This window comes from Pelmatolapia mariae, linkage group LG15 (assembly GCF_036321145.2).
Source record: "Pelmatolapia mariae isolate MD_Pm_ZW linkage group LG15, Pm_UMD_F_2, whole genome shotgun sequence".
Lineage (NCBI taxonomy): Eukaryota > Metazoa > Chordata > Actinopteri > Cichliformes > Cichlidae > Pelmatolapia > Pelmatolapia mariae.
Window position 1 is genome coordinate 1,775,666 of NC_086240.1, and position 12,645 is coordinate 1,788,310.

The 12,645-nt window shown below is 46.0% G+C and overlaps 1 protein-coding gene across 2 annotated transcripts in view; it reads left to right on the forward strand.

Annotated features, from left to right (window-relative positions):
• Positions 1-11,862, forward strand: part of flrt2 (fibronectin leucine rich transmembrane protein 2) — a 58,234-nt gene extending 46,372 nt beyond the window's left edge. The window contains exons 1-2 of one of the 2 annotated variants that reach the window (XM_063495158.1): positions 1,607-2,204; positions 4,506-11,862. In XM_063495158.1, coding sequence (XP_063351228.1) covers positions 4,960-6,942 — 1,983 coding nt within the window. In that variant the 5' untranslated portion in view covers positions 1,607-2,204; positions 4,506-4,959 and the 3' untranslated portion in view covers positions 6,943-11,862. Of the gene's footprint in view, positions 1-1,606; positions 2,205-4,505 lie in introns of those variants that run through there. The other variant, XM_063495159.1, reaches the window with a different exon arrangement.
• The last annotated feature ends 783 nt before the right edge of the window (positions 11,863-12,645 follow it).

The following is a 12,645-nucleotide window of genomic DNA, read 5'->3' on the forward strand; positions in this document are numbered from 1 at the left end:
CCTATCTCCCCTCACCACACTCCCTGCCGGTAACTGATGCACTCAGGGGTCGGTGCATTGGTGGTTCTTGGTGTCCGGGGCTGGGCGCTCAGGTATACACCAGCTCACTCCCGGTGGCTACTTGGCGGGGCCTGGTGCCTGTCGCTCGGTCAGGCCTCTTCCGGGGCAAAGGGGGCCCTCGAACCTCCGGCCTCGGGGCCTGCAGCTCGGTTCACTCTGGCACAGCTGGCTGCCGGCAGAGCCGGCGGGCGCGCCAGTGCAGCCCCCTCTGGCTTCTGCTCCGTGGCTACTGGGTGACCCCTCGTCTGGGGATCTCCTCAGCCCTTCCCAGGAGGGTGGCACGGATACCCCTCCGGTGGTACTCCTTGGGCTCTCGCACTCTGGGGTCCCTGGATGTCTGGAGCCTGGATCTCCTCCATGCCTGCTTCATGCCCTGGGGGACGGGGCTATGGCCCTCCACACCCTCTAGCAGACCGTTACATGGGGAAACCTTCTGTATACAAGCGCGCTGATCCACACAGGTGTGCACACGGGTGTTCACTGTTCGTAGACATAAACTACACCTTTCTTAGCTGCTACTTCAAAGCACATTGTGCGCTGTCTGTGCTGCACAACAACATTCAGTATTTAGTATTTATTGCTGTTTACACTTAGCTAGATTAACATGATGGTGTTGTGTTTAGTATGTTGCTTTGTTTTTTTTTTTTTGCTTGTTTTCTATTCTTTTTCTCTCAACAGGTGATCCAGGAGATTTTTTTTTTTCTCTTTGTCTTTGTAAGTGCCCTTTCTCACTGTCCCTCTTCCCTTCTGTTTTTCTTTTCCTTCCTCTCTTTCTTTCTCCCTTTCCTATCCCCCAATCATGTCTGTCTCATCTGTAACTACTGAAAATAAAATAAATAATAACAACAAAAGTTGATCAAATGGACCAATACGGCAATGCCATGATGATCCATTTGGCAAAATAAATCCATTTGGTATCCTTGTTGGTCTTCAGACAACAATTCTGACGGCTAAAGAACCAAATGGGACAGACAAAAAAAAAAAAAAAAAAAAAAAAAAAAAAACAAGAGAGTGGCTACGAGCGAGCAAAGATGAAGCCGTACTTTTGGGCTTAATTATCCAGCTTTAAGCTAATTAGAGGAACACTTCACAAAAAGAACAGGGGTTAAAGAGGCCTAAGACATTACAGCGGGCCAACAGAACAGCACAGAAGCACCATAGCTAAAGAGAAAGCCCCATTTCCCTGACACTGGAAATTAAAATCCAGGATGATGTAGAAGGAAATGCTGATTTTTTTCCTTTTGCTTCTTTTCACCGGGAATGTGACTCCAGGGCTAATTTCGGGATTTGGTGATTAAAATGTAAATGTGTGTGTGTGTGTGGTTGGGGAGCTCGGATCTGACATCAGTGGCGAGGGTTAAGGTAGGCCGGGCAAAATAGCGTGTGTGGGGATAGAGTGTGTTTGAGAGACAAACTATTTTCTGCAGTGTGAGGGCAGCGGGGAGGATCTGTGGCTTAAAGCCATCACGGAGCCGCTCTGGAGGAGATGCATTCTTTATTCTGAGGAGGGGAGGAGGGACAGGAGAGAGAGAGAGAGAGGGGTGAGCGGAGAAGGCACGTCGCACTATCAGCTGAATCCATCTAAGAAAACAACTCGCAGGGAGTCCGGGTCTGAGCTGCGCCAGGCACTGAAAGGCAAGTCTGACCTCCCCACCAAAAACAGCGCACAGGACGGACGCAGCTGGCCGTCATGGCCCGTGGCGGATCAGGCGGCGGACAGTTCGGCGAGTGCGTCCTCACCGTTCGGCCAGAGTGTGGAAGGCGAGAGAAGTGCCCGCTGCCGCTGTCTCCGGTGCTTTTGCGCCGCTCACGGTGTTGAGTCAAAGCGGAGGGAGCTCTCCTTTTAGAAGCTGGGAAAAACGCAGGAGAGAAAAAAAGTACCGACAGCAGTGCGGACGGACTCGCAGCCACATCCGAGAGACACACACGGGGAGGCAGAAGGGGACATAACCCATGCGGGCAAATATGCTCCTCCGTAGAGTCGCCGGGTTCGAGCTGCTCGTAGGAACCGACTCGCACAAGCGTCGCCGAACAGAGCTTTACGCACGGGTTTGCAGCAGGACCGCATGAAGGACGGCGGCGTAAAGACGGGGGAAAAGTTGACTGCGGTAGCGGGGTTTGCGATGGATAAAGGCTCAGCAAAGGTACGATGGATGCTTTTCGGTAAATAATGAAAGTGTGTGTTAAAAATGCAGCTTTACATCGGGCCCGGGCTGCGTTTAAACGAACCACTTTTCACTCGAAATTCGTTATTTCAGCGCAGAAAGCGTAACCGAACCCACATCCAGCAGAACTACCTATGGTAAGGAAAGGCGTTCAGGTTCCCAGACACTTTTAGCGAGAAAAAGCAAAGGGGGAAACGGTTGGTCAGTTTATATTTGTGCGGTTCATGAGACATTTCATCGAGTTTTTGGCGCTAACAAAACACGCAGCTCCACATTTTTCTCAGTCGAGTGAAAACCTGAGTTTTTTTTCCTCTTTTCCTCTTTTTTTTTTGTAAAGGGGCTTTCACCCTCAGTGCACTGCACGGTTTTCGACCCCCCCCCGTTCCCCGCTTTGAAATAATTCATTCAAATGAACACCGCTCACTGGGCAGCCTTTGAAGTGTACCTGATCCGCCTCTTATCGCCTCTTAAATACCTTATCCATTTTTAAACTTTTAATTGCGTTTCTGGGGCTAAATCCAGTTCTAATCGGATTGTCCTGGCCACATATCACGGCGTTCATCTGGTGGTGAGAAACTGTGCTCCCTGGGCTGAAAATTAAATTAAAAAGAAAAAAGCAGAGTGGTGGTGGGGTAGTTTTTTTTTCTCCTTTTTTGTCAAACCACTCCAGCTCCTTGATCTGTGTTTTTTTGGTGGTGTTAAGTAAACTCGACACTGTGTTTCTTTGAATCTGGATTCTTGGTGACATTTTATTTATGCACCTATCGTAATCTTGATGCTGCTGCCTTCTGCTGTTGATTCTGTCGCTGTGGCAGCACATTTTATCGCCCCCACCACCACCACCCCAAGCTTATTTGATTAAATTTAGCTCTTTCAATTTAGAAAAGTAGATCACAGATGTGTGTCAGAGGATTGTTTCTCCATCTCCGCCGCAAAGAGCCCATGCGGGCTTCCATCTAGTCAACAAACAAACGGAGGAATTTAAGGAAGCGGTGCCGTGAAGGCGTATAGATTTCTTCTTCTTTCTTTCCCCCCCCTCCTTCTACTAAATATAGCTGCTTGTCTGATGTAACAGGTCTGGATTTAGTTGTTTAACACCGGCCCCTAAAATGAACAGATTCCTCTGAGCTCGCTGAATGATGTGGGGCCCCATAACCCTGCAAGGCTCCTTAATCCACAGTCACGGCCGTTGCAGTGCTTAACATTCAACCAGTCGTTCCCACCGTCGTGTGTCATCCAACGCTGACTTCGGGTGGAACTTCAGTTAAGCTGAAAGCTCCAGATGACTGTCATTCAATCATGGGGGGGTGGGGGGCGAGGGAAATGTTTGATGGCTCATAAAAGTTGGAATAATGGATTTTAGGGAGGGGTGGTCTACTGTAATCCAGTGGCCTTGTGCTTCACTACAAACCTCTCCGAGGTGAAAAACAGCCTGTGTCGATCATTTATTGCAGGTGGAGGGGCTAAATTATTTTCCAATCCCATTTCTTTTGACAGCTTGTGCTTGTCACTCCATCCGGGGAGCGAGGCGAGGTGGAGCTGATATGCAGCGCCTCTGTTCCTCGATTGCCTCGTCTTTGTTTTCCAAATGTCCACGGCCTCAAAATCTCCAGTTTGGCCACGTTAGGTTCAGGCCTCGCACGTAATAACGAGCTCTTCCTCAGGCCACCGGCAAAAACAATTGGCTGTGTTTACTGTAAGCACTTGTGTGTTTACCCGTGTACCTCTGCTCGAGAGTCTGCTCAGGCAGCTGGGAAGCAGAAAAGAGGCAGTTGCAGCTTGTTTTCTGTTCGGCATTGTTTTCTCTTCCCAGGAAATATCCTCCGTGTCCGTGTTGGCACACAGAGAGCTCATATCTTTATTAACCTCGCCTCTTTTTAGCATGTTTTCTATTAAGCAGCACTGATGTTGCTGAGAAACCCTGTGAATCCACGAGTGTGTGTCCTTGCAGTGCTCTATTACCGCCTTTGATAGAGCGCAAGGGATAAAAGCCTTCTTTATGTCTGTGAAACCGGATGTGCAGGAGCTGTTCTGAATATTTATCAGACTCTTTTTTTTTTTACATAGTCAGTGCATAATTCCACAGTGCAATGTTTTGTGCCTCTGTCTGTCTTGGGAAAGAAGAGTGGGAGCAAAATGGAAGACAGTTGGTATGTGTTTGTTTGTATTTTAAATAAAGAGACAGAGGGAAAAGGGAGGCCCCCTATTTTTCTTTTCTTTTTTTCCGAGAACAGGCCACCTCTGAAAATACTCATCTAGCTTCTCTTTGTTTTCCCGCAGGTCTCTGGATCCAAATGTCACCCCCCTTGGACTCTGCCCTGGTCTGGGACCAGCAGTGTGTGACGGACAGGCGAGCGGAGCCTGCGGTGGCGCTCAAATTGGCCCTGGCTGAGCTCTGCATGGAGCAGCGAGAGAAGAGTCCTGCTATGGTCTGATGTCTCAGCATGGATGGAGTCAGTCAGAGGACTGGCCACCACTAATGAGACCATCGCTCTTCGGCTGAGGACTAGCATTTACAGGATTACTCCCACAGTTTCCTGCTCTTTTCCCAGCTAACTGCATCATTACTTAACAATCTTAGTTGGACGTTTTTTTATATTTTCATGGGTCTGGTTTTTGGTGGATATATACGTCATTTGCCTCTCTGATTTTCATTTTTTTATTCCCTCCCACCAGTTTTTTTTTTTTTTTTAATTGTTGGTTTGCCTTTTTTCCCCCTGTTTGTTTTTCCACTATGGAGTTTCTGGCTGGACCCTGGAATAAAGATTGGGCTTCATTCTTGCAATTTTGGTTGACTGTCATCCTAAGCCTCCAAATGCAATTCAGCCCAGGTGCCTCTTGTCCGCAAGAGTGTCGTTGTGACAAAGGGTTTGTGTACTGCAACGAACGCAGCCTGACATCAGTGCCTCTGGGGGTACAGGAGGGCTACAAGGTCCTCTACCTCCACAACAACCAGATCAACAATGCTGGTTTCCCTGTGGAACTTCACAATCTGGCCTCCGTAGAAACTGTGTACCTGTACGGCAACCAGCTGGACGAATTCCCCGTGAATCTGCCCAAAAACACCAAGGTCCTGCACCTCCAGGAGAACAATATCCAAACAATCTCCAAGGCAGCTCTTGCCCAGTTGACTAAACTAGAGGAGCTACACCTTGACGATAACTCCATCTCCACAGTAGGGGTGGAAGAAGGGGCCTTCAGGGAGGCGGTAAGCCTCAAACTCCTCTTCCTCACCAAGAACCACTTAAGCAGCGTTCCCATTGGTCTTCCCGAAGACCTGAAGGAGCTGCGGTTAGATGAGAACCGCATTGCTGTCATTGCAGAGGAGGCCTTCCAGAATGTGACACGTCTACAGCGCCTCCTGTTGGACGGGAACCTGCTGACAGACGAGGGCATCGCACCAGGGACCTTCCAGGACCTGGCCACCCTCCGCGAGTTGGCTCTGGCCCGCAATTCACTGACTTTCCCCCCTCCTCTCTTGCCCAGCCAGTCGCTGGTCAAACTCAGCCTACAGGAGAACCAGATCAACCAGATCCCCGTGGCGGCGTTTGCGGGTCTGAACAGGCTGGAAAGACTGGATATCTCCAGCAACCAGCTTCAAACTCTAACGCAAGGTGTGTTCGATGGCCTGTCCAGCCTGAGGCACCTCATAGTGCGAAGCAACCCGTGGCGCTGCGACTGCACCGTAAAATGGGTGGTGGTGTGGCTCAAATCGCTGCCTTCCACTGTCAACGCCCGCGGGTTTACGTGCTCGAGTCCGGAGAAGGTGCGTGGCATGACAATCAGAGAGCTCACGCTGGATATTATCGAGTGCCCCATTCAACCCGACCAGCCGCCCTGGCCCACCCTCCGCTCCACACCCCCTCCCCCACCCACTACCACCCCTGTCACCACCATGATTTCCACCCTCATCACTTCATCCATCCCTTACTACTTTGACTCCCCCTCCCCCACGCTGCCCCCCTTACTTAACAATCCTGCCGGACCCCTGCCTCCTTACGAGGACCCCCTTCAGATCTCCTTCCACGTGGTCAACTCCACCAACATCGACGTGAGCTGGGCTTCCTACTTTACCGTCACCGCCTACAAGGTCACTTGGGTCAAAAGGGGCCAAAGCCAAATCAACGAAGGAATGCGGGAGAGGACGGTGAGCGGGGACCTGCGGCGCATCAGCCTCACCAACCTGGATCCCCGGTCTGTGTATCGGATCTGTGTGCACGTCCTGGACACCCTTAATTCCTATAGGCCTGGGGAGGATACTATATGCTCCGAGGCCAGGACCAAGCCGCCAGTGACCACCAAGCCTCCGGGCAGAGAGCAGGCTCCTCAGGACAGCATCAGCTCCACGCTGCTAATGGCTGGGATCATAGGAGGGGCTGTTCTTATCGTCCTGGTTACGCTGCTGAGCTTGTTCTGCTGGCACATGCACAGGAAGAACCGGTCGTCTTCGACCAAGTGGAAATACAACCGCGGCAGGAGAAAAGACGACTACTGCGAGGCTGGAACCAAGAAGGATAACTCCATTCTGGAGATGACTGAGACCAGTTTCCAGATAGTGGCGCTGAACAATGAGCAGCTGCTCAAGGGAGATTTCCGCATCCAGCCCATCTACACTCCCAACGGGGGCATTGGATTTAGAGACTGTCACCTCAGTAACAACAGCATAGCCTACTGCAAGAGCAGCAACGTGCCCAGTACAGAGTTCTGCCACACGTGATGCTGCAGACACTCAGTACAGCAGCATTCACACACACACACACACACACACACACACAAAGCAAAAAGACTTGCATAAACACACACACACACTGTTTGTCTAGACATTGAAAAATATAAAAAATTATAGTGAAATATAACTGTATTATATATATTTCCAAGTTCTGTCTACGATGTAATTTATACTGTGGATAATAATGTGGGATTCTCTGCTATCTTTTTTATTCCTAGAAAAACAGATACAAGTGTTTCTTTTTTTTATAACCAGCAGGGTTTTGGAAGTTGTTTTAACGGTCAGTACTGTACATGAACATGGATTTGTACAATCACGGCACCCTGGGTGTAGCTTCTGACAAAAAAAATTTTGCTGTCAGCCTTGGAAATGTTTTTTGGGGGAGGGGGCGCTTTAGGAGGGCTGGGATCCTTTGCTAACCACAGAAGCAAAAATGGGACCTTTTCACACTTTGAAACCCTGCAAAAAAATCAAAAGAATAATAAAAACACCCTCCCCAGAACAACACAGCAGACGGGGAAATCCAAACACTGCTGATTAGAGGAAATATGGCGCTGGTTCAGTGACGGCGTGTTTAAAAAGGAAAAAAAGAAAACGTGAGAATTGAAGTGCACTTTCTTATTAATGGCAGCAAGGCAGGAAATGAGCAGAGGTAGGCGGTGGTGGCGTGTGACAGGGGTTGTGCACGGCCGTGCAGGTTGGGAATATCATCGGTGTTGAAAAGCCTGGGCTGAAAGTTCACACTAAAAGCATCTTTGTTCTGTTTGTTTCCAGGTAGAATTGGTGGGTTTTGGACGGCTCTGGAAAACATGTCAGCAAAAACTGGTTGTTAATGTGAGCTTAAAAGCAACAAGCGATTATTGTTTCTAAAATCATGCTTGAATGTGCTGATTCTTGCTGATCCTTTCCTTTCGAAGAAACATTCGTTCGTTCAGCTTCTTTTTCCCCCAAATGTTTTGGCCAGTGAGGCCACAAGGGGGCAGTTTTCCTCAGCGTTTTGTGTGTGTGTGTGTGTGTGTGTGTGTGTGTGTGTGTGTGTGGTACATAGACAGGCCAGAGAGATCACTTTACCTCCACCATTTCCCCCGAGCCCATTACCCAGACAACATTACTCATGCTTGAACAGCATTGTGTCGAGTATTTTTGCTCATTGGGCTACTTAATGATGTGGAATCATTTAAAACTAACAGTGTTTTTGTGTTTGCTGGCTAAATGATATGGATTTTCACCACTCCGGTCCATTATGAGATGATTTGTGTGTGTGTGTGTGTGTGTGGAGAGCATGATGAATTTTGATATGGCTCACACATAACACTAATTATACAGCCACTTATCTCAACCTTGTCCCATCGTCCATTAGACTTTGTGATAAATTAGGAAATTACAACAATGGACTCGCACCCCGCCCATGATCGCACACTGCGCTGCGACCGAGCGCTTCATCTAGCTTCTCATTATTTATCCTTTTGTCCGCACTTATGGTGTGGCCTTTTTCATTCACGCTTTGCTCAGCCAAAACAATGCAGCTGCTCACTTCACAACAGCATCTCTGAGAGGATGATTGCCACTCTGTCTGCCTTCCCGTGTCAACGTCCGACTCTTCGCTCCGATCCGTGCACGGCTCAGTTAAAACGCTTTCCCTGCCCTTCAGCTTGTAAGCGTTGGTGGCTTCTCTTTGCATTGGATGTGAGGGTGCCAGTGTGAGGTCTTCATTATGCACTTCTTAAGGAAGCTTTATTTGATTTGACAAGATTTTATTTTGAGGGGCCAAGCTTAAAGAGCTCCTTCCCTTTTCTTTCCTCCCTTCGCATAATCCTCAACCAAAAAAGGGAGAGAAGTATGTAGGCCTTATTTTCACATGGCTGCCCGAAGCTCATGCTGAGAGGTAGTTTTTAACTCTTTGCGAGGCACACAGATTCAGCTGTTCAAATGCACTGTACCCGACAGAGTCAGCACAACCTAAGATCACTTTTTACAATCCAGAGATTTTTTAAGGGCTCGTGCGAAGCGTTGAGATTAAAAGTAAGCGCTCTTCCTATGACTCCAGCAATAGCTCAGATTGTGATAAATTGGCCTGTTTGCAATTTCAGTGCTTAACATCTGTTCAACTATTAATTGAATACTTTAATGAATTAAATCATCCTTCTTAAAATGTAATTTAGGGTCACCCTAAAATTATTTTTACGTATTGAAAATTCATTTGTTTTTTAGATGGAAGTGGTAATTTTTTTTTAAAAGAAAATCTCTGTCATTAAATTTTTTTTAAATGGTTTTCTGAGTGTTTAGCTGAAAAAAAAATCTACTAGAGTTTCATCATAAAAACTTTTTGTAACATTTCAGAATATCGTATATTATCATGTAGCCTAATTGTTCTTTGCTGTACAGCTGTTGTGTGTTTAGGTAACAGATTTACTCTTTGCAGCTCTTTGTTCATTTGCCCAAAAAAAGAAACAAAAGCCCAAGATATATAATTTCAGCAAGATTTGAATCCGTAGCTTAGTTTTCTCAGAAAAGCGTTATAGCTAGCATAGCAATATTTGAACAAGGATCAATAGCAAATATGTTATAGCTATCACAACATTATTATTGTCAGTTCTGTTTTTTTGGTCATGATAGTGGTGCAGTAAAATCTATTAAAAAACTTCTAATCAACACCACTTTACTGTTAGCATGCTAAAAAAAAAAGGTGCTAGCACCGGCAGCCAGCTAGCCTAACCTAGCTTGGAAAGTAAAAACATGAAAACAGCTTGTTTGCACTCGCAAACAAGTCTATGAAGTCTTCTACGCTGTAAAACCACAAGGTCATTTTTAGACTTCAAATTTTTGTACAGATTGAACAAATGTGATCTAATGTAGATATTGACAATAGCGAGATTAGCTGTAGCCCTGTCTGTTTCAAGCTAAGCTCATCTGCTCTTGACTCCAACTTCGTGTCTATGGCATCAATCTTCTCCTTACTTTAGTAAGAAACCACCTATTATTCCCCAACTTCTAAATTAATATGCAGGTGGTTTAGATAATTTATTTAAAGCTAAGGATGATTGATTTGTCGATAGGGTTTTTTAATTTCTTTTTTGTCATCATATCCAAATGTATTTTTTTGTGAATATTTTTGGCCAAAATAATCACGTTATCAATCATGTGAAAAAGGAACAATCATACTACTCTGCTCACTATAAGGGACACTGTCACTGGCTGCCTATTATCCTAGTTGAGCTTCAAGTCTGAAAACTGGAAAATAGCTAACGTGCTCAGGCTAACGCTATTAAAATTTACTATAAAATGTTGTTTTTAGACTTCATATTTTTGCACAGATTAAAAACAAATGTGAACTAATGTGCTCATTAGTGGTGTTGGCTTTGGTGCTGGTAAATGGTGAGTTGAACATAACAGTTTTAGCTTATCACTGAATTAAGCTATACAGACATGAAAGTGATGTGTCTTCTCATCAATCTCAGCAAAAAAAGTGAACTTTGTAAAACGGCAAACCCCGTCTTTCACTCCTCAGCTCCTATTCAAGTATGTAAATCATTTTTAAAAATTATTTCAAGTTGTTCTACATCTTCTGTGGTTATCAAAGTATCTCTACTTTTTGTTTAAATCTTTTTCTACTAATACACATATCAGCCAACCCGATCCACGCTGTCCATCGAGACACACCAGGCTGCCCTGACCTGTGCTCGGCTTTCCCCTGCTGGGTACCTAACCAACAGTTCACCATGTACTGTTCGCTACATGCTTTAACAGCTGACCATAATCCCACGCAGTACACTTGAACATGTACAACTGCTACTGCTGGGATTTTTTTTTTCTTTCATTTTAGATATAAAGCCCTATTTTAGTCCCACGATCAAGCAAGCCAGGTGAATCCATTGCAACATTTAGCATCTCCCCTTGTCTGTGAATGTGTAACGGAGACAGATATTTGCCTTACCTTTTATGCAGGAATGAATGATTAACGAGAGGGAGAGAGAGCGAGGGAGTTAAGTGGGAGGAAGAAAGGGGAGTAGAAAACATGAGACATAAAGAGACGGCAGCAAGAACAGAAAGCACATTTCTCCGACCGACTGCAGCAACAATAACGGCGTTAACAGGAAGCGTGACACACACACTAGCTAACGAAGAGACTGTTCATCCATAGTGCCAGAAATTAAGCGGTGCACTGCTAATGATTCAGCCAGACTGGGAAGAGGCTTTGGTGGTTGTTTTGCAGCATACATTACTCTTAATTTCGATCAAGAGACTGCAGTGCCATAGCCAATGGAATTTACACACAGCTGCGAGTGTCGGCTTAGTACAGTTTCAGGGTGCCGAGAAGCTCATTGATTCACGTTGGAATAATTACGTTTAATCATTGAGAGGTCACCTCAGACAGAACACGTGAAAATGCAAAGGTGGAAAGTTGCCCTTTTCTTCCTGCAGGCAGAACCTTTGCTGCAAATATCTATTAGCCAGTGATGTTCATTCAAGAATTTTTTGCATGTACTGTATTTAGCTTCATAGCCTTTCATTTGTTATCACACCAGGGTTTGGACTTTCAAATATTTCTTCTTCCCAGTCGATCGCCACACGCGGTTGAGATGCAGCGCGAGCAACCGTACGCAGAGATTTTCTTTGGTGTAGAGGAAGTAGGCTGGAAACTTACAGTGCATGTAAAATGGCTATGTTGGGATACGTCGCCATCCTGGCTTCTGGCTTCTCATCCGAGACACAGTGTTACGTTAGCCATCCACACCGAGACGTTTTCTTAGGAACCAAAGTTAAATTTCTGTTCTCATGATGAAATATTGATGTTGTTCCATGTATGTGCCTTGAGGTTGAACTTACAATGTAAAGTCCTTGAAACCTTTAAATGTTTTTGCACAAACTGTAAATACTTAAGTGAAGCTTTTTGAAAATAAAAGAGCCATTGGATTTGAGCGATCACTCGTTTCCTTGTATCCAGCAAAGAAGTGAATGTGTTCTTTGGAGTGATCCTGCATTCTTGTTGCTCTACATGTTCCCCAAAAACACACTCAGAGCAAAATCTATTTTGGGTCAGACACTGGCAATTCTGTGTCAAAGATTTGTGCTGTGCGCACCATGCCAAGTTATCCTCTTATTTCTATATGGGAAGCTTGTGCCGTCTTAGCGTAGCCACTGCAGCTTAGCATTCAGCTGGGGAGAATCCAGGAGACTCTCTTATTCTGCTTGTATGGCACAACTAAACCCCAGGATGGGCTCGATCTCTCAATCCCTGTGTTTTACCAAAGTCCAACTTTTTTCCCTCCACGTGACCGCATCCCAGTGTGGCCTCTGTAACCTCCAGCCTGCTAAGAAGCCCACGTTAGCTGAGTCTTAATTCACTATGACAATTAACCACAGCTGAAACAAAAGGGTGTGCCACTCTGGTATTTTGAGCTGGAAATGGGTATATTTCTCAAATTCCCCAAATGTCAAAATGTGATTTGTTATTGCGGAATTGTCGGCTTTACGTGGAGGCCAAGTGGTTAAAAGAATCGAGGCTTTGGCACTCGGATCATCCGCTGTCTGTTCCTCCCTCTTTCTGTGTTGTGCAACTCTTGCCTTGAAAGATTTAGTGTATAATCTCCCCCCTGTGCATTTACCAGGACTGGCTTCTTCACTGAGGTGAAGCTAGTCATAAAGAAATTATTCACGCAGCTTGGATTAATCATTAAAATCTTTAGTGAT